General features: G+C 37.9%; 1 protein-coding gene across 13 annotated transcripts in view; it reads right to left on the bottom strand.

Moving 5' to 3' along the window:
- Positions 1–26,470, bottom strand: part of ZMYM2 (zinc finger MYM-type containing 2) — a 92,962-nt gene that overhangs the window by 7,525 nt on the left and 58,967 nt on the right. For 10 of the 13 annotated variants that reach the window (XM_035903747.1, XM_035903752.1, XM_035903753.1 and 7 more), the window contains 10 exons: positions 17,096–17,268; positions 11,092–11,257; positions 10,131–10,165; positions 8,250–8,379; positions 7,965–8,080; positions 6,958–7,129; positions 6,142–6,252; positions 4,097–4,191; positions 2,836–3,004; positions 1,735–1,886 (listed from right to left, as the gene is read on the bottom strand). In XM_035903747.1, coding sequence (XP_035759640.1) covers positions 1,735–1,886; positions 2,836–3,004; positions 4,097–4,191; positions 6,142–6,252; positions 6,958–7,129; positions 7,965–8,080; positions 8,250–8,379; positions 10,131–10,165; positions 11,092–11,257; positions 17,096–17,268 — 1,319 coding nt within the window. The remainder of the gene's footprint in view (positions 1–1,734; positions 1,887–2,835; positions 3,005–4,096; positions 4,192–6,141; positions 6,253–6,957; positions 7,130–7,964; positions 8,081–8,249; positions 8,380–10,130; positions 10,166–11,091; positions 11,258–17,095; positions 17,269–26,470) is intronic. The other 3 variants (XM_035903759.1, XM_009648308.2, XM_035903754.1) reach the window with 2 other exon arrangements.

Raw genomic sequence — 26,470 nt, 5'->3', positions numbered from 1 at the left:
GGGAGTACACATCAGGATTTTCAGATGGAAAGAAGGGCTAAGAAAATACTAGAGGCCAATAGAGTTCTGTTGCGCACTGCGACAACTACGTCGCATTTAGTGTACCCCCAACCTGTTGAAATCCCTTTCTTCCGAAGGGTAACACATAGCCACGTACATACAATTTGCCATTAGCACACAGGTGTTGGCTGCAGCCCACGTGCTTACATGTTTCTGTCCCTGACTGGCTGTCTGCCTTTGTGAAATGCAAACTCTTCAGAACAAGGCGCACCTTCCTACCAGTCTGAACAGCAGTGGCACAACTAGGCCAGTGAGATGGGGCTGTTGACGTTGCCTGAATTAAATACTGGACACTAAGTACAAGCAATAATTAGAGTAACAGGACTACAAGTTGTTCCTCTGATGTTCCAGTTTTGTGTATGTGTATTAGGGCTCATGATAATTGCATTGTGCCACACAAACTTTGGTTCTGATGAGCTAAAAAAAAAAGTTTCACACATAACTAGCTTTCACAGTATACATCGACAATATCAAAGGCACAAAAAAAAGGTGAAAAGATAGAGTTCCATTTTAGAAACACATAGCTCACTCTATGTATTGCTTATCAGCTTAATATGAGTATTTTCAGTTCAACAAAAAGACAGAGTGACAGCAGACCATGCAAGCGCAGCAGCAGCAAGCTAGCTGAATTTGAAACATGCTTTGTAGCAATATTGACTAAAATGCCAAACAATGAATGCTCGCTTCTCAAATTTCAACCGTGAGGAAAGATATCAACTAACTCTTTAATTTCACATAATCCCAATAAAGAAAAATTAGTGGACAACTACTTATTTTAAGATCTTGATTACAAGATTTGTTGTTTGATTCAAATCCACCTTAAGTATAAAAAAAAGTTTAAGCAGGATTCCACAGCCTGTGAGCAGCTTGCTTTCCACATCATATGCACTTTTTATTGCCTTTTAACTTGAATGAAATTTTCTTTGTTCTCAGCTCTGAACATGGCTTATTTTATCTATGATTTGCCTTATGTACCAAAAATTAACATATCCTCTGCTTAAAAGATAAGCTGTGGAATAGCTTTTCTAATTATCTAGTGGTATGTTACTGCTTTCACGTAAGACACATCTAAACTGACTCCCTTTTGCTTTGAAATACAATGTAATTGCAATTTGGGGGCAAAGGCATGTGTGTGTAGGACACTAAATATAGCAGAGTTTCCTGTACTCTACAGAAAAGCTGGACTGCTCTCAGTCTGCAATATTCAGTAAGTTAGATTCTCCCAAAAAGCCACTTCAAATAGCTTGTTTCCACTTCACGCTAAGTAACTGAATCAGTAAAACCTTTACAGATTATTCCTTGTTTCATTCTGCTTTTACGTTAAGCCACCTTTTCAAGCCATCTTTAGCAAATAAAATGAAGCACAGCATTTGTAAAAATTATATCATTTTAGACTGCAAATTCCTTGCTTTAACCCAGCAAGAAACTTGAAATTATTACAATATACCAGTTTACATTTCCGTTTTCAGGATGGGTCTGCAAACTCATTTTCTATACAGACAGCTTTCTAGAACGTGATTTAAACAGCAGCCTCTCTTGTGTTCCAAATCATAGCCATTATATTAAGAATAAATAGCTCCTAGCCAATAAATCCACATTATCTCCATTCTTCCACTGAAATGGGTTAGAGTCAAATCAGCAGCTCTGCTTCCCAACTCTACAGCCTCTACTAACCTCCTGAATCCCAAGACACAGATAATAGATGCTGTCAGGTGCATAGTTCTCTCCATTTGGCCTTCGAATTTCATTGACAAAATGTGTCAACCCATAGTTTAACTCAGCTGAAGTATGTGATAACAGATCTTCCTTTAATTTCACAGACTTTGCTGTAAAATAAAGAAAAAAATGCTACATTATACAACAGTATTATTACATGGTGGGGGTGGGATGGGGTTTTTTTTGGACTGGAGAGTGGGAAACTGGCTTGATGTCCTCCCCACTAACCAATGAATGAGTCTAAATGTACTAAGTAGTGCAAATGTTAGGTCTGTATTAAAGTAAACAACGCTACCAGAGTAAAGTCTAATTAACCAAACGCAGTATCACCCACTGACAAATGTGCTGTCCTGCATGGCTGAGGATGGCACAGGAGTGGCCCAAGATGCTGAAGTGAACACAGTGCTGTGGAGGGAGACCTTCAGGGGAAACAGCAGTTTCCAAAGATCCAACAGCACATTGCACAGGCGCCAAGGCGCGCGTGGGAGCTGAAGAACAGCAGGGGTAGCAGCAATCTCCCTTTCCTCTCCCTGTACAAATGTGCACACAGAACAGAAAGAGCAGCAAGGCTCCACGGGAACAAAGGCCACCTCGTATCAGAGCTCCACAGCCACATAATGCCAGCCTCAGATGAAGAGCTCTTTCCAGGACAAATAGTAGGATGCCCTTCCCTTGCAGTTCAGAAGTCCAGAAAAGGTCTGAACTCCAAGGTGAGTTAGAATATGAGGAAAACCAGGATGCAAACAAAAAAAATCAAAGTGGTCACAGACAGGCAGAGAAGCCAGGAAGGTGCTGTCCTCGCTTGCACAAGAAATGTGAGACCGAACATTTCGAATCAAGTAGGAAAAACTAGCGGGGGGCGGGGGGGAAGAAAAAAAAAAAAAGAGGGAAAAAAAAAAGTTTGGCAACTCTGTGGTAAAATAATCCCAGTCACTGTGGAAACATTAGGGACATGTGAAAACTTCCACTAAAAATTCCAGCTGAAAATCAGACTAGTACAGCAATTCAATTCTCCCTAGTAAATAAGAATCTGGATGCCAGATTTTCGGAAATACTTACTGGATTTCAGTTCCTCTAATTCTGGAAGCTCTTCATCTAAACGCCGAGACTTTACCCAGTGCTTCCATGCGTTTACACCATAGGCGTATTTGAATGGAAAACTACACTCTGAGTTTTCAGAGCTGTCATCATGGGACTGGTACCCTGACACCGCTTTCCTCTTCACCCCCTGCCATGGAAACACAGTGGTTAACACCGCCGACAGCAGTTAACACAGCAGCTGGGCAGAATAAGCAACCTGCAGGCCAAATTACAAACCGAACATTCAGTGTAAAGAAACACACGCTTCATTCAGTAGGTAGTTTTCTGTGTTGAACATACTTCTAAGGATGGTGTTTCCTTAAGCTGACAGATGTTTCTAATTCGCCTTTCAAACTGGTTCCTAACACAGAATAATTTTTGATAATGGGCTTGGCTGGATTGGTTATATCATATTAAGCATCAAACACACAATGCACCAAATAATTCAGTGTATTCATAGGATTTCATTGCGTTAATTCTCAGGAAGTTAAAGATGCTACAAATCTACATCAGAAGGTCAACTTCTAGGCTCAACCAAACCCATCAATGGACAAGCCAGCACCGGTCCCAAATTAAAGCATGTCCAGCAGTGGATATGTGGATAATGTCCAGCAGGTAACACCAACAGTTTAGACTCCAAACTTAAAACTAGAAAGCCACATTTATTCTTAGAAAGTTTTATTAGAAGTTGGCTGCTTTTTTTATAGCTGCAATATCTAGTGCAATTATTGCAACAAAACCATTTCAGCTTTGTACCAGGCACCAGAAACTCTATTACCTGTTAGTTTCCTTCTAAATAAAAGAATATGGCTACTTTATTTGCAATGTATAAACTAAGATTTTTGACTGAAAATAAAATCTGGGAAAACTAACAAATTAAACCAAGACAGTTTTGTTCAAAGTCAAAGGTAGAAAGCAGTACTAGGAGTACAGTAAGTATATACACACTAGCACATTACATCAACGGTCCTACCAACATGAAGGAAAAATGGGATCAGAATTTAGAAATCACACTCCTATTAAATCCAACAGTGAACTGCAACAGACCTAGGACTGAAATAATTGTATTATTTTAAATACATCAATCTGCATCATAAAGATATTAGGTATGAATAGGCAGTAACATGTTTTACAGCAGCATGAGAACTGAAAAAAAACCCCAAACCACCCTTGCATATTTTTTCCTGCTTAAATTTTGTGCTTTATTGATTATTTTTTTTTAATAGCATGACAAAATTACCTTCTTTTTGGCCCGAGGCCTTGGCTGTTCCTCGTATTCTTCCCCAAAAACAGGAGGTAACAAAAACTCATTTTCTGTATCAAGTTCCTCAGTCGCTGAAAATACATTAAGAGAAACTTATTTCTAAACATCTTTTGAATACTGGTTTGAAAAAAACCCAATGCACTATATCGGTGTGCATTAACATAAGGGGTCCACAGAAGCACACATATAAACTTTACCAAAGACTGGATTTCGGTAAGACGAAATAAACCTAGTCTTATTTTGAAAGTAAGGCAAAGCTATCAAAATGTTTATTTCTGAATAAATTGTAAAGGACACAATGCTCAATGTTTTCAAGCGCTATCTCAAGTCACTAAGGCAGCATTTCTTACTATGGACCCTTACACAATTTTTTCCTGCCTAGGCAGTCTTTGGTATTAAAAAGTTTAAGTTATGTTGAGAATGAGCAGCTATCAGTGGGGAAAAAAATAGAAATAAACTTATTAGATGAACTTCTGTTCATGTATTTCCTTCATTTCTCTTCCTCTTTTATATTCTATATAGCACATTATACTTGGTTAAAAACATTAAGAATCAGAATGTAAACTCTTTCATAGAAACTGGGTTAAGTCTATATACATGTGGTGGAGGTCTAGCTCATGGTGGATATTACAGTAACGTTGGTAAACAGCTATATGGTAATATGTCAAAATACTATTTACTTAACATTTCAGGGGGAGGATGAAGGACTCTATTTCAGGCAACACAGCGCAATGAGACAACATATGAATGGATTTAATGTTGCAAGTTCCACCTTTATTTACTTTAGTGAAGATGGTTCATCCCTTATTTAGCCATCAATGTCTTCATTCAGAACTTAATGCTCTTCTGATAGTTAGTCTGATTTCACCACCTTGCTACTCAAGACACCATTCAAACTGGTCCAGATGAAATAGCACTCACATGCAGAGATTTAAGAACTCTGCCCCAGACTAAACATCAGTCCTTCTGCTACCACAAAGAATCTTATCTCAGCAGCACTTCAGTGTAACCAATATCTATTACAAACTGCTATTATTCACTATTCCACTTTATTTTTTTCTTCCACAGTTTTTCTCTCTCATGTACCAAGCCTCGCTTATAAAGAGGGTTAAAAATCTAGTATGCATCTGGTTAATAAACTTCGTAAGACTAACGTCAGACTAACCCCTAAACTTGATCTTTAAATCAGACATACAGCAAACTGAGAAACCCAGTCTGGGCATCTGGTGCAGATATCTGTGGCACAAGGCAAAAGGAGACTTTCAGCATCAGACACAGAAGCTATCCAGGGGAGGTATGAGAGTTACATGTGCAAGAGAAACCATGTCAAGGGAGACACTAACTACAGCCAGGAGCCTTCTTGGATCTTGGATTGATTAGGACATGACAGACACTGTTGCCTGCATTCTGTAGAGTGGTGGAAATTTTAATACATAAACCCAAGATCTTCTTTCAAGAAAAGTCTCAAAGTAGTGATTTCCCTGCAAATTCAAATAACGCTACCTTTTTCAAATACAGGTATTTGAAAGATATTAGCAAGATACTAAAAGGTAACACAAGCGATGTGCAGCATACCAGCTTGCGATTTTCTAACAAACTTGAGTGGGAAATTTGCCCTTTTGTCATTTCTGCTCCAAACCACCATTTCCCATGGAAATACCTGGTGACTGAAGAATCAGCATTCATTATCGTTTTCCATGACAGATGCCATCTGAGTCTTTGAGCCTTCAAAATAGCCTTCCTATATCCATGTCCAATACCAAGTGATGCAGCAAAGTTCATTTGTGAAAGGTTAATTCCCCCTTTTCTTTGCATTCTGTTTCAAATACTCTATTTAGAAAGATGGAGGAACTAATTCAGAAGTCCCTAGTCTTGCAAAGACATGGCAAACTTTTACCTAACAGTCATTCAAGTGGATCTTGCAATCAAATAAAGCTCCTCTGAAAGTATGATGAAACAAAGTACAGTGGTTTCCCACAATGCCTATTTTAAAATATTTATTAAAATCACAGAAAAAATACCTCTTGGAAAGTCTATTTCAATATCGAGGTCTGGTTCATATGGAACATCAGGCAAGCTTGTCCGTGCCTCTGTTTCTGAGTTTAGTAGATTTGACTCAACTATCACACCTGCTAAAAAAAAAAAAAAAAAAAAAAAAAAAAAAAAGGAAAAACTCTGTTATTCTAACCAACACATGGATTGGTCAAAACAAGGCAGATTTAGAACACTGGAAGCTGAGTGGTTCTGCACATCACCATCCTAGGTTTTGTTGTTCTTGGGATCTCAGATTTATTTCTCCAACCTGATTTCCTTCAAACAGAAACAGTACTCACTAGCCCATCTGTCCTTCTTCATTAAGATGAGTCAGCAAAGCACATGTATAGAAAATCAAATACTGGCAAATCTGGATCACATCAATCAATCACAGAACTCAAACAAGCTTGACAAACATAACTATCTATTTTTCTACATGATTCTGTCCGCAACAAGAACAGACTGAAGTCTGTGAAAGAGATCCTACAAAAGCAAACAAAGCAGGGAGGCAGAGAGAAACAAAAACTTGACCTCTTTCCAACTTCTGGCTAAGACAGATTTCTCCAAATTGAGCTCTCTGCAAATGAGCAAGCTCTGATCCCATACATCTACTGATTCAGCTAGCTGTACTTAGCAAAAGAGAGCAAGGAACTGCAAATGACAACCTTGCAGCACTACCAGAAACACCCAGCTTTAGTGGGGGCATGGCAACAGTTTGGAAAACAACAAGCCTGCTGGGACTGCAGCACCACTGGCCTCCTAAATACCAGGCCCAAAGCATAAGTTCATGTCAGGAAACTTACTGGACACATCAGAGGCTTCAGCTTTTCCATCATGTTCAGGTACCACCCCTGACAAGTTCAGTAGCTCAGTTTCCAGAGGACTTGAGGGCACTTTTCCCCTCAGCTCTTCTATTGCTGCAAGGATTTTCTCACTGTTATCCAGAGTAGTGGGCAAGAAAACTGGAACTGGCACCTGTGCAGACAGTGAGAAAGAGATAATTGGAAAAGAAAAGAAATAATACTGCAACAAAGCACCAACAGCAGTCAACAGAAAAACAAACTCTATACCCCTCTTTGAAAAGACAGAGTTAATACAGGTTAGAAACATGTTGCTTCAGTGTGGGCTAACAAAAAAATGTTGACAGGTTATAAAATTCAACACAAAAAATTGAGAACAGAAGGGAAAGCAGGAAAGGACACAAAAAAAATTAAGTATGACAAAATATAGTGGGTCAAAGTAAGAACAGAAGGGACTTTGGAGCTTCAAACCTGTTTGACTATAACTTCAGACTAACAGTTTGGACAAATCAGCATCCTGTTTTAGTGGTTTGCTTGTGAAACAGAATTTTAGGCATTCAGGACGTTTTTACACCATTTGGATGAGATTTGGTACATAAGTGATAGCAAATTTAACTTATTTTCTTTTCTTGGCACAAGGTTTTGCTCTTCTTCCTTCTGTTTATCCCACTCTGCCTTCCCTTCCCAACACAATCTTTCAGTTTCCCCATTACCAGAACAAATCTTGCCATTTAACGCTTATTCAGCAAACTCTAGATTATAACTCAGAATTGTTCCTAAGAAGTTCAGCAGCATACGATTGTCACACTGAAGGCAGGCAGAGAGTTCCTAAAGAACAACCAGGAAATTAAGTGCCACTGTCAGATTTCTAATGCTTTTTCAATAAATAGTGCCGCAGCATCCCACAATCCTTTAGATGGACCAGAATGAGAACAGTCAACAATACAAAGCATCCCACACATGCATGTACATGGATGCCAGTTTAAAAATGAAGCTGAAGTCTCACTTACAGGAACAGGAACCGTTGTAGGAACAGGAACATTTTGACTATACATGTTCATAGGCACCGGGACATAGACAGGTACAGGAATAGGCACTGGGACATACTCTTTTTTCCAATCATCTTCTATTAAAAGAAAAAAGAAAAAGGCAAACACTGCCAGGTACTTAAATATATTTTATACCTGCAGTTTAGGGAAAAAAATCAGAGTATTTGCAATATGTTCCATGACAGTAACAGTTAAAAAAAATCTGCAATGAAGAAATGAGTAGTTCCAGTAGAGTTCAAGAGTTACCTGTCTGACAAGATTTTGTCTGCATATGAGGTTTGCAGTATGTGGCTTTCGTCATTGTCAAAGGCTTGCAAAGAACTGCCTTGTTCTTCATTTCTCTGTTAGGTGTTGGAGAAGGTGGTGGTGCTGAGCCCTACAGACAAGCAAAGGAAACAGAATGTGCTGTTACATCACATGATTTCAACACAAAGTTCTTGATTTAATGTATCAGTTGATATTTTTCATATATGAGATACCGAAGAGGAAGCTCACAACAGCACTGATGGTTATTCTTTGATTGCAACCTATTCTACATTTCTAGTAACGAGCTGCCACTGCCAGGAATGTAACATAGCTGCATTTTGCTCAGCCAGGGCTAGCACTTGGATTAACAATTTCTGGCTCACTTTCTTTTTTTTTTTTTTCTAATTTAAGATACTCTTATATTCTTTTTTACATTCTTGTTTAAATGAAAGTGCAATTTAAGCTATTTTAGAACTTAAAAATAATTTTAGCTGTAAAAAGAATTCACTATAAATACCATAACAAACTTTTGGACCAAGGTCTAACCTTCCTGAACTATGCTACAATTCAAAGACCACTTTATTAAAAAAATGTATTTCTAAATAAAGTATCTTTAAACAATGTTTTAATACCTAAAGAATGAACTTCGAGCTCCCCCTGCTGGCTCTACAGTAGTGACAACAAATATTTAGGAACATCACATAATGTTCAAACTGCGTCCTTACAGTCAGCAGGTAAAAACCCATGGGCTTTGTCTCCTAGCACCTGTTTTAGAACCTGATTTAAGAAACAGACTGTCACTGTTATTTGATCATATGTAGTAAGACTAGCCCCGCGTATTCTTTTAAATATAGAAAGAAAGTCAAGTCAAAAGCACAGCAGCAGACTTTACCTAACTGGCATATGCCTTCTAAAATATGAAAAATCAGTATTGTATCACACATAGCTTTTATATGATCTTTTAAAAAAAATTTACGGACTGAATTAACATCATTAACGATAAAATACTACATGTTTTTAACATGACAGTTTAGCTTGCCTGATGTCTCTATTTACCTAAGCAATCTTATTTTCTGTGTTTTTCATTAAGATATTTTATAATCAAAATACTTACACTTAAATCTAAGATTTACCTTACAGAAGCCTATTTGCATTATAAAGGTGAGACAATTTTTTCACGGAGAAATAGGCAGCTGAGATCTTCCATGTGACAAACAAATCAAAACAATACTAAGTATCAAACAAAATACACTAAGCTAACTGGAAAAATTATCATTAATAACACATTTGATAAGCTGACCAAAACTGAAACTCAAAATGAAGGCTGCTGCTCCACGGATGATCCCTGCCCTCCCAGGCAGTGATCCTGCAAAAGGTTACGCTTCCCTACTCCGTCACCTGCAGCAAAGTCAATCAGACCTTGAGCACCAATTATTCTACTCTTAGGAATTATAATTAAAGATCTGAAGCTTTATTTTCAGCCTTTCAAAGCTGTGATACAACCTTAATATTCTAATCGACCAGTGAAATTCTCTTCCCTTTCTATTTGCAATAAATACACTTGGTCACATGTTTAGACTGATTAGGATACACATAGTTTGTGAATTAACTTTTAAGCACTTTTGTGCACTATAGATGTAAAATACATGCCTGATGATTTGGTTTCCCAGAAGACATTGAAAAGACAAAATATGAACATTTAAAAATTTGATTTCAACTACTGATGTGAAAAAGAATAAAAAACTCCATGAATTTAGCTTAGTATCATTCAGAGATATTAATTTGGGGGGTTTTAATAGCATCCCTTTAAGCCACCAGAGTCTCACATTTTAAGTATTTATATATAAAATAGTCAGATGTATTTTAAATATATGTACTTACTGTTATTTTTGTTCGGGGGGTTTGGCAGCCCTGATCTAAAAATGGAAGAAAACATTTTTAGAAATTTTTTTCCCTTTTTTAGAATCAAAGCAAATTTCAGTAAGCAACTCAGAGAACATCTATCATCAGGATAACATTAAATTAACAGCACTGATTAGTGCTTTATCGCAGGTGAGAACTGCCTGCAAGACTTCTCATTCACAGGCACCTCACTACTCTGGCATTGAACCTTACACAAAGGCAAATGCTAAATCAATGCTCTGTGCAGATGTGAATACAGCCTTTTTCAGAAAAGTAAATACCAAAATGTTCAAATATGAAAATGGCCATACAAATAAGTTGTGCTGCTATAATTACAATAATTAAAAAGCTGATTTATTTGAACTTTGCCTGACTTGCCATTTAAACCATGTAAACATGCACTCAGCCCCCATCAGCAAATTTGAATGGTACCTATAGCCAACAGAAGAAAAAAAAAAGCAATGTATTCTTCTTATTTAGATATTTTCTTTCTATCCTCATTTAGTTACCATTTCATTTATTTCCATTTAATTTATTTCTTTTTTTCATTCCTACTGCATTTGTCTGCTCTCTGTGGCCAAAACACAATGTTGAAGTGTTTCCACAGAGCAAGTAATGACCAACTGGAGCACAACGAAAAGAGGAAAGCATTTTCTGTCCCCATGCTGATACAACACGAAAATTATGCTTAACCTAAAAAGAAGATTTGCTTTTAATTCAAAACTGTTTGATTACCTGGCAACGTTTCAGCTCTCGCAAAAGCAATAAAATAAAGAACGAAAAAATAGCAAGCAGCTCAGTGATGCTTCTGACGATAAAATAAAAAAGGGTCATCTCTAACACAGTTTATTACAACAAATACATAATTCATGCAGCTTTAAATTTTTCATTTAAAGGAAGCATCCTGTTTACCATTTAGCAGCTGTAAAGCAGCACATACCATAGTGTAAGTTCTCAGGTCCTTTTTGGGTTGCCAGATTTGGTTCGTTCTGTTGACAGTAGAAACGGAGCAAACAGTGCTGATCACAAAAGTGTTTCATCTCGCCACGCCACTGCACTTTCTCTTTGAGAGTTCCTTGAGACTTACAACAGTCACATCGTGCAGCCTTAATGCAAAGGAAGATTTTGACATTTTTAAACAAGCCTTGGAAAAAAATTATTTCTACATTTTAAAAGGTTAACATTTTTAAGAGTACTGAAGAATCGTTACCGCTACAGAGTTAAGTCTCGCTTGTGTAGGCTCTATAATAGTTACACTGCCTTCTAACCTGTGCATACAGGCACATCTGTCACTTCATCTTCAATTGTTTGCTGGGGGTTAACACCCAGAATGAATCTGCTTTGTTTCACTAAGTCTTTACTAAGTCTTTAAAAATTGCTCACTTCTAGACAGTCAGCAAAAAATTAATTTTATTGCATCAATTTTAATTAATTCTACTGAAGCAGTCTGCAAAAGAGGAGCAGAAAATGACCAATACTCCTTAAAGTCTCTCTTGAACCAAGAACGAGTTGCTTTTTCCCCCCAAAGTTTGGTGGGTTTTTTTAAGTCACAGGATCACTTCTCCAAGTATCAAATCAGAGCCCTTTAGTGTAAATAACTTTTATCTTTTCATAATTTTAGTAGTTTGACAACAGTTTTAGATTCCAATTATTTAGTTCATCAAAGTTTCTCTATGATCTATGAACAACAATAGCTCTCAAACTAAGGAACTTTCCACAAAATCTAGTTAGCACGTAACTCGAAACTCAAAACTTTGTTCTTCTGTATACCTAGCTAAATGCTTAAGTAATGTATCTTTCACCAGCCTACATGATAATTTCATGAGGCATCACTAAGAAAAACATTGTTTTTCTCCAAAACAGATTCTACTGAATTTAATCAGCCATGCTATAAATTATTATCTGAACAGTGGTAGCCCCAGTTTCAGATCTTCAAGTAAGCAAAGAATTGTTTGTACTACTCCCCTTGATATTGCTTGCAACTTCCATCCTAAAGCAGCCCTTAAAAAATAAAAGCTTTGTGGATGCTCAGGAACCCAAAATAAGTCAACCTAATAATATAGCCAGGAGAGGAAGAGGGAAGTTATGATAATATGCAACATAAAACATTAATACGTAAAACCATACACAACATTGCAGTTATGCACAAGGCTCCGATGGCTATTAAAAAAAAAAAAAAAAGCCCAACTGTATTTCTTGCAACTCCAAAGTAGTATGAACAGGCCAACTAGTTAAAATTTAAAAACTATTTAAACACCGAGTTCCTTCTCTGTACTTGAACAGTCCAGCACCATCCTCTGGCAATGTAGGAAATTCAGTTCTCAGTTGTAATTTTCAAATATTTAAGACAATATATCGAGAGACTCGATACTAATAGTATAACCACCTTTAAACTGGGAGCAATTAAAGTTGTAGCTTCAGGATCCCCTCACACTAAGAGCCAGGGGCGCCCCTGGAAGGGCAGGTACTTTTCTTCTCCCCCCTCTGTGCAGGTGTCAGCAGTAATGCTTACACACCCGCAAGGAACACAGGATCTTACAGCACTGCGTTACCCCCATCCTCCCTCAATTTTTGTTACATTTGTCACTTGGACTTTCTGCTGATGCTGACCCACAGTTCATTTTTGCAGCAGAGGTGTTCTTGGGGGGACAAAAGAGCAAGTAAGTTGTATGGAACTACCTTGGAAGGGAGTGAGGAAGAACTGTGGAGTGTTGCCAAAAAAACTGTGATTTAGCAGTTCAGGGAAACTGTGAATCCCCACCTTTGATGCAGATGCATCCTGAAAAGCCACCAAAAGGCTGAAATACCAGTAGGAACCCCCCCCCCAAATTTATAACTCACTCTAATTTTAAATCTGAAGCCCACCTAACACTGATTAAGAATGAGAGCTGACCCATGTACAGAAAAGCCCACCTGTTCTGACCTGCTGCACCCTGCTTGACTATCAAAGCACCACTTTCTGCTCAATTTTCTCTCATCTTCAAAGAAAGAAAAAGGTGACAGATCTTGTCAACTGCAGCAACTACAGCCTTCCTGCAACAGTTTTCTCCCTCTCCTGGTTCTGCTTTTTCATTTAGGTCTCTGAGGAAGTGTACTATTGCCTCTCCTAGGCTGCTACTAAGGTATTTAGGTAAAGAATTTTGGTTTGCTTCCACATAGGAATTACTATTCCTTAGCAAGCCCAAGATTCTTTTATAAAGATGCTTCACTTCTTATCCCTACATTTCCTACACCGTATTTCTACCATCTCCATAATCATGCTTGCAGTCAGTACTATACACCCTTCCACGCTCTGAAGTTTCCTACTACCTGCTTGCTCCCCTCACTTCCCTGACCATGAAATTAACTGAAAGCAAAAGTATGAATTCATGATTTTCTGCTTTTTCCTTCCTTCCCCTTTCCATTTGTTTTCATTCAGGACACTGGCACTATATGGTAACTGAATTTCCAAAATCACAGAATCACAGTCTGCTCGCTCTCTGCGTTTCCCAAAAGCCCACCTATACTCCCTGTGCTCCAGTTGCACGTAATTCCTTTGCCACTCATGACTGCTTTTTGGTCCAATTCTTTTGCCAGGTCCAACTTCAACATACTCAAATGGGCATGGTGAGTGGTATAGATCACTAATGTTTGCCCCAAACTTGGTTTAAAACTGAAGTTTTTACATGTGGAGCTTTTAATTTACATTTTTAATCCTCCAGTGACTTGTTCCTAAATGTTCTCCAGTGGTTTGGACTGGTATTAATTTGACCTAATCTCAGCTGTCTATTCTGAGTTCAATCTGCAATAAATAGGAAGCAAGAGATGTTTCCAGAGAGTGAGTGATTATAAGAGAAAGATCAACTGTTCTGAAACTGTACCTACTTGAAATTGAGATGCCTAATTATACAACAGCTAAATTCAGACAAGTGAAATTCCGTAAGGTTGTCTTGTTGCCTCCACCATTTAGATTAATTCTGGCTCCATCATTTCGAATTTTACCAGTTGACAACCATTGCTATCTGAGCTCACCAGCCACAGTAATTTTTCTATGCCTCAGACTGTATTTCCCCACCTCCTACTTAGTCTTTGCTGAAGACACCTGACCTCCACTGAATACACAGGCATCGCCGTACATGCTCAGCCCAATCAATACTCCACCGTAGCCTTGAATGACCTGGAAGTGCACTTCAGCTGTAGTATTTTCAGCAATGTTTCATAATGTGTATTTAAAGAAACAGATTTCTGTGCTGTTCTCAGAACTGTACACTCTTTTTCAAGGCACTTTCAATACTCTAGAGTAAGTCACATCAAATGATTGACACTGTCATCAAACATCAGGCTACTAAAATATTTACTTTATGAAATTTCCCAGGCATTTTTTCAGATTAACATCCAAACCATGGCATGCAACTGAAGTTTACAGGAGGAGCTCTAATAACTTAGGGAGCTTAGCTCAATACACCAAAAATTTTACCTCTTGTCTTAGAGGTGCACAGACACCATACAGTAGAAATTTCCTCAGAGCTTGGCACCAATTGGTAACTTTAGTTGTCACCAACAAATGATTAGGACTGAACTATTCTTTTACATCTCAATCCCTCATATTAGGTTTGAAGAACACTTCTGCGTAAGTCCGATGTGCTTCTAATACTTCTAGATAACAGTCTGTTGTGCTCCTAACCACTGCTACCTTTGTCTGGCTTTTTGAGAAGAGAATTTTGGCATCAGGGAAGCTCTCCCATAATACTTAATTATTTTAAAAAGTTAAGATGTTTTCCAGATAATACTACATGAGAAAGATATGTCCATAAAAAAAAGTAGACAAAGAAGATGGAGACAAACACTTGTTTAATGAACACAATGCTGGTGTTAAAACATTACTAGGTTATTACTACTGATTTCTCTTCATGTATACATTCATTGAAACTGCAAAATAACACTGGACATTGCATAAATGAGACAAAGCTCATACATATGTACTATTCTTTTAAGAAGCTAACAGACAAAACAGCAAATGAAGTACAAATTCGGGAAGGGGTCTGTAGCTATTCTGTCTTCCTATATTTTGATCATTATCTGTTTATAACTAGGTATGAACATCAGCTAACAAGGCACCACCAAATCTGAGGTATCTGGAGTGACTTTTATAAAAGAGGGAGAAGTTACCAGCAAGGATGTAAAGGAAAAAAAGACAATTTTAACAAGACACACAATTTCCCCAAACCTATTACATGTCTTCTCCATGTAATAAATCTCGAATTTTTATAACCAGAACTGAATTAGGCAAAGGCTTTAAGAAGCATTTGGAAAAAAAATGACAATCAACAATTCTACATCACGTAACACTAGTTCCACTAGCAAGTGTAAGATTCAAAAAGTAAAAATATCTTAACACCTCAGTATCATCAAAAGTATCAAGAGTCACTAGTTACCAGCAAGTCTGTTTAGATTAAATTGCCTTTTCATGGCATCATGTCTAACTTTCCTGTACCACAGTACCAACAGCATTTCTTAAGCAGATTTAATGGGCCAATTAAATTATTGCCATATCCCACAGATCAGAAGGATAACCTGAAGTCAGAGTTTTCAAGTGGTTCTCAAACCTGAATCAGAGTACAAGCTTCCATAGAAGTTTCTGTACATGAAACTAGTTTGGTATGCACACCCCCAGACTATGTTCATTGCTGAATCACCAAGAGATTTCTAAAGCACACCAAAGCTTTATTAAGTTCTCTATCAGAAGGCACTGTTTACGCAGGGATAAATGTCACCCCACACCCCGTTTTAAGGCATATAGATTAAATATCATTGTATGAAGTTAACATTTTAGTAAGTTCAAGAACTTTGCAGCCAAGCTTTGTCACCCTATTTTCACACGAGACAGAAGAAACACATTCTGGTCTTCAGTAGTTTTCTTTCAGGAATGTCTAACAGGACCCTACATACATTATTCAAAATAAAGACTTTTACAGTGTTTGGCTGTAACGTTTCTGGAACCAGCCATTCCAAAATATCAGGTATGTCTTCGGATTCAGTTCTTTTATGGTAGGTAGATCATCTTGAATTACAGGACTTGTATCTAGCCCTCTAACATTTCAAGCTTTTTATTGCCTTCCAGGCTGTGTACAGTTTTGGTAAGGTGATGAATTTTGTACTGTCTTTTTTGCAATTGCATCCACAAATGTAGTTCTTGTTTTGATATTATCAGTGTAGCTTTCCAGGATGTTCACACCAGAGATCAAATATTTTATCCATGGTACTAATCGCAGGTTAAACCCAGTCCAATTTCACCTTTATTTCTTTCAAAAAATGAAAACAAAAAAACTCTTAGCATGAACTCTTTGCTGGTTGTGCTTCACAAGGTAGTTAAGCTTCCAGAGATTTAGAAAAAGATGCCATCTGTTTGATTTAAACTTTTGTTAGAAATCCATTTGGTCTTGCTTTTCCCTTTGGCATCCTTTCCACTGGGAAATACTGAACAATCAAAGCCTCTGCAGTTCAAACTGTGGGAGAAGGGAAAAGGCAAAAAAGGAGGCAAAAACAGGAACAAGAAAAACTCTGCTAACCTAGTTTATCGTCAGTCAACTCAAGGTATCATCCAGCTGCCATTAACAGTGTTTTCAACATTCTGAATACACATTTAAGAAGTTTTGACAAGAAAAATATGGTATCAGTTGAGGAGAAAAAAATGGAATTGTAAAGTAATAAATATACATAGCAGTTTCTTGTTTTTCTGTAACTCAAGACTTCCTTGCCAAATGAATTAATAAAATCAGATGGTAGAAATGCTGCTCTAAGATCTAAGAAAACTCAAATGATGAAATTAATACATTTGCTTACAGTGTAGCAAATGCTTTGCCGAAGTAAGCCATATTTGCTGCACAGTCCTTGAGATATCCTCACATGTGCATTTTTGTTTTTTTTAACTGTGGAGCTCTCGTCAAAAATTCTGAGTTACTTGCCTTGTAGTACCAGTCCTGAAATTTTTTACAGCACTCTTCACTGCAGAAATCTCTCACTACACCATCAAGTTCCTTAGTTGCTCCCTTTTTGCACAGCTGTGAGCAGTAATTACAAGTAACACATCTCAGTCCTAACCGTCTTGCAAAGTCTTGTTTATATAGCAGCTTGCAGCCTGGAAACAGATTTTAAACATTAGGAACAAAGTAATTTTTACAGAGAGATATCACAGTTAAGAGTTAAATATTGAAAATTAAATGAATACAACAACAGCTAACAATTGGGGCTTCAGACAAATTCAGGTTGCATAATAGACTGTATTTCAAGACATTTTTACCTCAATACCTTTCCTGCACCACTCTACGGTTTCATGTGATGTCTGCATCTTTTTCAAAACACTACGCTTGAATCTGTGCTTATCAAATCCCTGAATAAACAGTCAGGAAAAAATACATACTTTTCATACAGACCCATGCAAAAGCATTGACTTGGAATTGCATTGCTCCATTACCCAGCCTCAGAATGCTAGATATCCAACAATGACAAGCAGAAATTTTAAGCTAGACAACACTATCCACTAAAACAATACCTATCTTCAAGAATCAACTTATTTCTATTACTACTTTCATTCACATTAATACAACAAACCACTTAAGACAACTCATTAATTTTTAAGAACACTAATAGGTACAGGATGACCTAAGAACTGAGAAGTTTTTAAAAAAAGTGTAAGGTAAGCATTGATCAGTACTGAGAATAATTATGCAATTATAAGAATTTACATACGAAATTTGTGTAGGATTTGTATGCAATGAATCTTTTATTTTTTCTTTTCACATCAGGTGAGTTTGGTTCTTTTTTATTACATTTTCTATACACCCATAATTTCAAGGTTGCCATAATGAGAGCTATATTCTTCAATAATCTGATCCTCCCTCAAGCAAATTAGAAAAGACATTCTAATGTATTAAATGCATTAAAAGATGAACACTGTAGCTATTACATCGGCTATTTTGAGAATATAATGTATTTAAACTACCTCAAATCTAGTGCCTATTCAGCTGATGCCTAAATCATCTACCATATATCTCTGTAGCTGTGCTAATTTTACAGAAGAGAACAGTATGAGAAGATGAAGTAACTTATTAAACACTGGAGGGACGAGATAACATCTACACAGACCTTTAATCTAAGGTACTGCACCTGATTTTATTATCTCCCAAACACCATAGTATCACCAAGACCGGAACTCGAGTCTTCCAAGTGCCCACTCTGCTAGGGCATAGTCTAACATGTGCAGACTTCTGCTAAGTTATGAAACTCAATATGTAACATGTATGCTGCCCTTCCTCTGGCATACAGAATATAAAAATACTATAATTATAATGTATTCAGTAATTTTAATTAAGTGACTTGTGCTGTTGTCTATTAGGTTAGAATTTTATATGTGTGAAATAGTTACTATTTTAAAATCACTAAAAGCACAAGAATGCAAGTGGAAACTGCAGCAGACAGTATCTTCCAAAACCAAAAGGTTATTTTGGAATTTAACTTGCAATGCCATAAGCTTTGCTAACAAATTAAATTTGCTAGCAATATCAAAACAAGACAATTTTAGAATATCGTACAAATGTGACACTAGGTAATAAGTGTGTTTTAAGCTGGTTTTTTTTAGTTATATATCTGATTCTTTAACAACAGAATAAAGAAAATTACTAACACACAAAACAGGCAGTGCAGATCAAAGTGCCAAATCAAGCAACTAATTTGGATGTTAAATACACTGCTCTGAAGGAAACAATAATCCTGAAGATACAGTGTGTGCAAGCTATTAGTTAAAAGTACCCACTAAAGCACTGAAAATTTCTTGCCAGTATTTTTTCCTGCTGGCTGTATCTCTCATTACTGTATGGGGCATCAGATTCTTTCCACTTGGTTACAATTCCAGAAATAGCTCAGCACCACCAATGTATCCTCCTCTTCAGCTGTGCCTTAGAAGAGCCATTCAATGCTGCATCAACCTTTCAAAACTATAGATTAGTACAAGTACTCTACTACCATTCTATGTTAGTACCAAGCTACGTGCACCTGGCTAAATAGTCTAGAAAAAGGAATGGACAAAGTTGATATTTTTCTTGGCTGCTAAACTATAGGGAGTAAAATTGAAGAAGATACTGCTCTTACATTAGAAAAGTTACCAGGTAAGAAATTTTTCCATTCTACAGTCAAACATCTCCCACATCTCTGACTCACAGAAAATAATTAGCAGTGAACATTAAGCAAAGGGAAACAAAAAGTCCAAAATTCTAGCCCTTAAGACTAAATGCCTGAAAAACACGGGCGGTTTTATAGATCGCTGACTGCAGGGCTTCTTGATGAAGGAGGGCTCTACAGAAAATAGAAAACCCATCTTTATAAAACTTCAGATGTTGACAGAAGACTGTTACAACCCTGAAGACTTCTAAAATAGAAGCACAGGCTTTTCTTTCTGCAACATCATAAGCAAAATTCTTCAGGTTTGTCTGATACTTTTTTATGTCTTTGTAACAGGTAACTTAATCCACCTGACCAGGGAGTATTTGGTTCCTTCAAGATCTTGTCACTTCAGACAAAGGAAAAACAAAACGCCTTTCTTTTTATAGGATGTATTTTGATTAGGTCCTTGGTACCTTGTGCATACCTAGGATATAATTTTATTATAATGCTATGGTTTTGACTGGAATAGTAAGACTTTCTTTGAAGTATGGAAAAAGGTATTCGCCTTTGGCAAAACAGATTCTGAGCTCAAACAACTTGGTCTTCATGGTGCACAATGTAAATCATTAATGAACAGAGCAGCAGCATCCATGCCAGCTCTGTAGATGTGACTAAGAAGTGGGATTTGACTGACAGTGCATTGTGGATGAGTAAAAGCATTGGTTATCTGATCTTTCCAGTATCAACACTAAAATCCTGAGGGTTTGGCCAACCTAACTCCCCTGGGGACTTGGGGTTCATGAGTATAAGGACTGCCTAAGACAAACAGCTGACAACCCCAACATTCTGAATAAAAAGATAGGAGTAAAATCCTAAATTCCTCAGGATTTCTGCTATAACACCAGACACACAAGTTACAGTGTGACCAGATGGAAATCTCTACTGCTTTAAAGTGACTCTAGGAGAAAACGGCTCTTAATTTCAAAGAAAAATGTAACTGCAAGTAATTTGGGTCAAGCTACACAGGTAAGCAATTATGTTCTTTAGCAAAGTTCTAGCAGAAGACCACCTCGCAAGTCAACTGTTTCAGAAAGACCATTAAGGAGCATCTTCAGATGAAGTATCTCCAACTCAAAATCTGAACCAGGCAAAAAAGAAGTAGCTGAGTATCTGCTAAATCAATGTAATGTATCCTTAATTACGCTATTAGAATTCTGGCTTCCAAGCAAAACCCAACACAAAACCTATCCCTTCCAACAGGGCTGAACTTTGGTTCCTCACATAAACTGTAGAGAGGATAAGAATCTGAAATACACTCAACGGAGGCTTACTGACAGGACAACACACAAGCAGTTCCTCCAAACCTTTACTTCAGGCATGTTCCAGGTCAAGAGAGCTTCTATTCTCTTGGCAGACCCAAGAAGTGCCAGGTCCAGCCCTGCAGAGCTACCCACAGCAGGAAACATGCTTCACTTGACTGTCTGCAGACTCAGTGCAAGCAGGCTACTAAGAACCTGATTCTATTCTACCAGCAGCACCTATCTGAATTACAGGCAGTTCAGTACATTCACACATCAAGCAGCTGCGAAAAAGGACTGCTGAATTAGAAACACTTCTTGAGCCCTCAACACCAGTCTCTCTTTACCACAGAGAATAACATCTTTTATAGAACGTAATTGTTCCATCCTAAAAGCAATTAGATTTTACCTCTGAAAGGCTGTACTTACTAGACTACCTTTCTCCTCCTTCAAGCTACGTACAAGACTTGCTGTTCTCTCATCTTGTAATAACTTCAACAGTTATCCTCTAACGACGTCATCTAGAGAACACCACCAACAGGCCTGCCATATCGCAAGCCTGTAATATCAAGAAGCCTGCAGCATCACAAGATAGGTCTTGAAGATTTCTGGAGCTATGCGCCATCCACGTCTTTCTGCTGCCTCCCTCTGTATTGATTTGAATGCAATAGCCACCTCTTCCATACCTACATTCCTATCATCCACTGTCTCTGACTTCACCATATACATCACTATCTTTAGGAAAATGGATGTAATTCATCCTATTTTGGGTCCTGCTTGAATTACCATTAAAATAGACCCCATCTTCTCTGTGTAACACAGAGGCTATATATCCCACTTCCTTCCTTGTCTTCTGCTTAGGAACCTTTTGTTATTATACAACTCAACTTTTACACATTCTCAGTTTATCCTAGTATTTTCCAGTATTAGATACTAGCTCCTTCCTACTCCGATCCAGTCACTCAGTTTTTGCTTGTTCTTAAATTTTTAAAGTTTCTTATTTTTTCAGGTTAATAAGAAGCACCTTTTAAAGCTTTCTTCTTCTGCTGCTCATAATCTCAGCATCTTAAATTGTCATCACCCCTTATCTGCAATAGCCAATGCTATCTTCACTTACAGAACTGTCTCAAACCTCTTCAAAGACACAACAGGGGAATTAACACTGAAGAATGCCAATCTAACAAGGACCACTGCAGTTGAACAACGCACAGGATTTCACTTTATATTCTTTACCGTGTTAGAAATTAGCTCTCCATGAACAAAAAAACCTCAAGATTCAGCACAACGTATACTCAAAATTTAAATTACATTACTGTAACAGTATCAACGCTCTCCCCCTATAGAGAGAGGGAAGACAAACATATAATCTCTTCCTCAGCATAGTTCTATCTTTCGACTTTTTCAACTTCAAGAACACTGCCAGAAGTATCAAAATCTAGGTTAACAAGTTAAAATTTTCAAGTCATTCCAGAAGATACGCACCCAACAAGCACTAACTGGAAACTACATAACTGGAACCCCCCATAATCCAGGAGGAAGCAGTCTTTGACCTGCTATGCCACCTGGATATCCACAAGTCTATGGGACCGGATGGGATCCACCCAAGAGTGCTGAAGGAAAATCAGACTTTAGGACAGTGTTTTCTTTTTTGCAACCTGTCACTTTGGAAATACTCTTTTTTTTCTTTCTCATACTGATGGTAAAAGGTGAAGATAATGTTCAAGCCATTAAGCTCTCAGGAATAAGAGCTAATGCAGCTGCACTAAAGCACCTAACACCTTTGTCCTGATCACATTTTTGTGTGCTGTCGATGACAACTGACAGGCACGCAGAACCACCAGAGAAACAGTTACTTATTTCAAGAATGCACAGTACTAGCAGGTTAGAATTGTCAACTAAACCTTCCTAAGTTATATTTCACAGTAACAGGGTAACCCAAGAGTACTCTGCAGTGTTTATGGGTTACCTCTTACTGTGTTGGTCTGTTCTCAGCCTACTGAGCATGTTCATAGTCTACTGGAATGATGAAAAAGGAAAAGGTAGCGCCCTTTTGTTTGTAAATTATTTGGAAGCACAATTCTGCATTTTTGTCCCCTTTTAAAATATAGACAAAATGCTGGCAGATGTCTTTCTGTTTAATATAAATCCAACTTGTGCGTAATATATATCAGGTTTTGAGCAGAACACAGTTAAAAAAGCAAACAAGCCGATAGAAAAATAAAACGATGTTTGCAGGAACAATCAGGAAAGTACAGTTAGAAGTTATGAACAACCTACTTAGAACAGTATTTTGGTTTATGACAACCTGGGTGCAAATCTGTGTTTGAACAAAAAAACCCATAGAGATACCACCAGATGGGAATATCCCTCCCACATCTGAAATAGCATGTACTGGTTGACAGCCGGCTGAATATGAGCCAGCAGTGTGCCCAGGTGGCCAAGAAGGCCAATGGCATCCTGGCCTGTATCAGGAATAGTGTGACCAGCAGGACAAGGGAAGTCATTGTGCCCCTGTACTCGGTGCTGGTGAGGCCGCACCTCGAATACTGTGTTCAGTTTTGGGCCCCTCACTACAAGAAGGATGTTGCATTGCTGGAGCATGTCCAGAGGAGAGCAACCAAGCTGGTGAGGGGTCTGGAGCACAAGTCATACGAGGAACAGCTGAGGGAACTGGGGTTGTTTAGTCTGGAGAAGAGGAGGCTGAGGGGAGACCTGATCGCCCTCTACAGCTACCTGAAAGGAGGCTGTAGTGAGGAGGGGGTCGGCCTCTTCTCCCTGGTAACAGATGATAGGACGAGGGGGAATGGTTTGAAGCTGCGCCAGGGCAGGTTTAGGTTAGATATTAGGAAAAACTTCTTCACTGAAAGGGTTGTCAGGCTCTGGAATGGGCTGCCCAGGGAGGTGGTAGAGTCCCCATCCTTGGAGGTATTTAAAAGAAGGATAGATGAGGTGCTTAGGGACATGGTTTAGTGGTGGGATGGCAGGGTTAGGTTGGAGGTTGGACTCGGTGATCTTAAAGTTCTTTTCCAACCAAGGCGATTCTATGATTCTACATCTACATAATCAGACTCTTCCACGAGTGGAATACCACAAGAACCAACTCTCCAGCTCTTCCATGTGCATTTGGAAGGCACAGACCTGGTGCTTCTGCAGCAAGGGAGCCTGTTAAGTATTTCATAAGGGACTTCTCTGATTTGAGTATGATGACTTTTTAAACTTAACTCGTTTTTATCAGTGGGAAGGTATCTCCGAGCTCTTACAGTAACAAAATTTGTTTGGAATAGTCAATGTAGCTCAAAGATTTAATACCAGACTACTACATAAGATGACATGGCCTAAAGAACTGCACTGTGCCAGTCAGAGTTCTCTAACGAAAACTGCCGTGGCTCAAATGGCTGTCAGGGATGTCCCACTGTAACTTTTGTCCACAGCAGTCAAAGGAGATTGTATTCTCTCAGAATAATTCAGGCACCTCAAAATCCCTCTGAAGTTGACTTCCACTTTTCTACTAACCTGATTTGTGGGAAAGGAATACCTGCCCTCAGTAACAACATGCCTCTTGCAATTATGCAAGAGTATTTTTAGGGATCATACATTTTACAGTATTTAAAACACGTTTTGCTTTTCAGTTGTCGCCTTTTGCCAGGATATTCCAACTCAGCAACCAAATCTTCAAAAGAAAGCCACAAGGGAGCTGATATTTCAGGTTAGGATTTATCTCAGAGGCACACTGCCAAGGGAAGCGGTCAGAAGCAAACCCAAACTGTCTAACCTGGCAGGCCAAAGCTGAAAAGGCACCATAGCAAGCACAAGTTACTTTAACATGGTGGGTCACTGTCAGAGCTGCAGAGAGGGAGATAACAGCTCTGTGAAGCACAAACCTGAGAGCTTGTAACAGAAGATTTTTATTATGCAAGAAAAACCTGTGATATGAAATTTCACATATACTAAATACCAGGTTTTTTCCTCTAATGACATTCTATACTACTTACCAATCCTTGATAGCTGTATGAGGTCCTATTGCAAAGTAGCATGCAGTTAGGAAGTTGTAATTATGCCTTAAAATTTTTCATTAAAATGCTCGCTTTGCTACTATCTTCAAAAATTTCTGTATGCTACCCCAATTTCTGTACATTTTATTTTTAAAATATGTATCAGTGCCTCTAAAAACAGATAGTTGATAATGTAAACAATAAAAAAAAAAGCTGTGTTTACACAGTTTCTGTAGCTCTCATGTTGAACAATAATGAAACCAAGCATCAGGAATGAAGAGGCTCAAGCAGGCTCGATGGCAACCCCCTTTGCCTAGGGGAACGCAGCAGCTCAGCGCAGCACGGCCAGCATACCAACTTTTCCTCAGTGCAGTTCTCCACCTACCGGAGAAGTCCAGCAACTATAACTAAGTCTTCACAACACTTCATATCGCACATCAGTTTGTTAATGTTTCTAGTGACAACAGGAATTGCTATCCTCAACTGGTTGTGAAACATTCATATGTAAGTACCTATATAAAATTTAACACACTCGTGCTTAGGCTATTCCCAACATCTGTAATGTTTTCATATAAATCTAAAAATTAATCAACTAAACATTAAATATTATACTTTACTGAACAATCCACTGTGCAGCGGTGGTTGGAAAAACGCCACTCCAAAATCTACAATGCTTTAATTGAACATACATCTTTCCTAGACATACTTAGCTCTGAAATCACTTGATTTCCTAAATTTCTTTTTCCACTTGTCAGCTCTACAGTATTTCAAAAGGGGTTATCTATACTTAGATGAAACATCAGAATTGGCTACATTGAGTTTAATTTGCAGAATCCATAATTCCCAGAAACTTATTAGCATACTATCAAGATGACAGTACAGTTGCTAGTTTCATAGCTGTCTCTTATCTGTATTATCCATTTGAAAGGAACTTCCAAGCATCAGACTGAGTTACTCCACAGCTTACTGACCTTCTCCTTCCATGAAGCAGACTGCTGGATATGAATCAGTGTTATTAAAATTCATATTATAAAATTATTATAAAGCCTGTGTTATTTAAATCATAACACTTAGTTCCCTTGAAAAAATAATTAAATGCAAAATAAGTCTGCAAGTAAAAAAGTTATGGTGATACTCATCATAAAATAGTTCCATTGCTGGATTGCCAGAGACTGATTTGTCATCCTACACCCTCAGAAGGGATATATATTAAAAAAAAAAACCCAAACTGAATAACTGAATAATAAAGATTTCCTCAGGATTAAAAACTTGCACAGCCTATTCTCAATTGTCACTCACGCACCTATACATGCATAAAAATCCACAAGCAACTTTGATCTTCCTGCTTTAGCATACACAATATACATCTCATTTAATTTAGATATTGGTATTTTGGAATGAGGCATTCTAGTGGCAGAACACCACGGCAGTTTAATTTCCAAAGCCTTAGCACCAGGGGAACAGATTAAACTCTTTCAACTAGTTCGTTCAGGTGGTTCATCCTCCATGTAGCATCCAAGTTTCAGACAGAAGCAGAAAAAGCATACTGTACTCCACAAAAGAACTAATAACCATCTTTAGCATAAATGATAGGTCAGTTCTAGTTATACCTTATTGCAACGGAAGTTTCAGCTGGTCACTGCACATATTTTTGAATATCTCAAGAGAAACATATAAAGAAACAGAATGAAACTGCACAGAAATACTGATCCCAGAGACTTTAATGTAGGTGCCAGTGTTTGGGTGTAAGCATATACGTATGTGCATGTGTAAAAAAAACAAACTCAGGTATGAAGAATGTGAGCAGAGAAATGATGACATCTTCAGTACTCCGGCTAGGCAGGCACAAGCAGTCAAGGGGTATTTGTGGTTGATCTTATATACTCTTTCC

This window comes from Egretta garzetta, unplaced genomic scaffold, assembly GCF_000687185.1.
Source record: "Egretta garzetta isolate BGI_Z169 unplaced genomic scaffold, ASM68718v1 scaffold401, whole genome shotgun sequence".
Taxonomy (NCBI): domain Eukaryota; kingdom Metazoa; phylum Chordata; class Aves; order Pelecaniformes; family Ardeidae; genus Egretta; species Egretta garzetta.
This window is presented reverse-complemented; position numbering and strand designations above follow the sequence as displayed.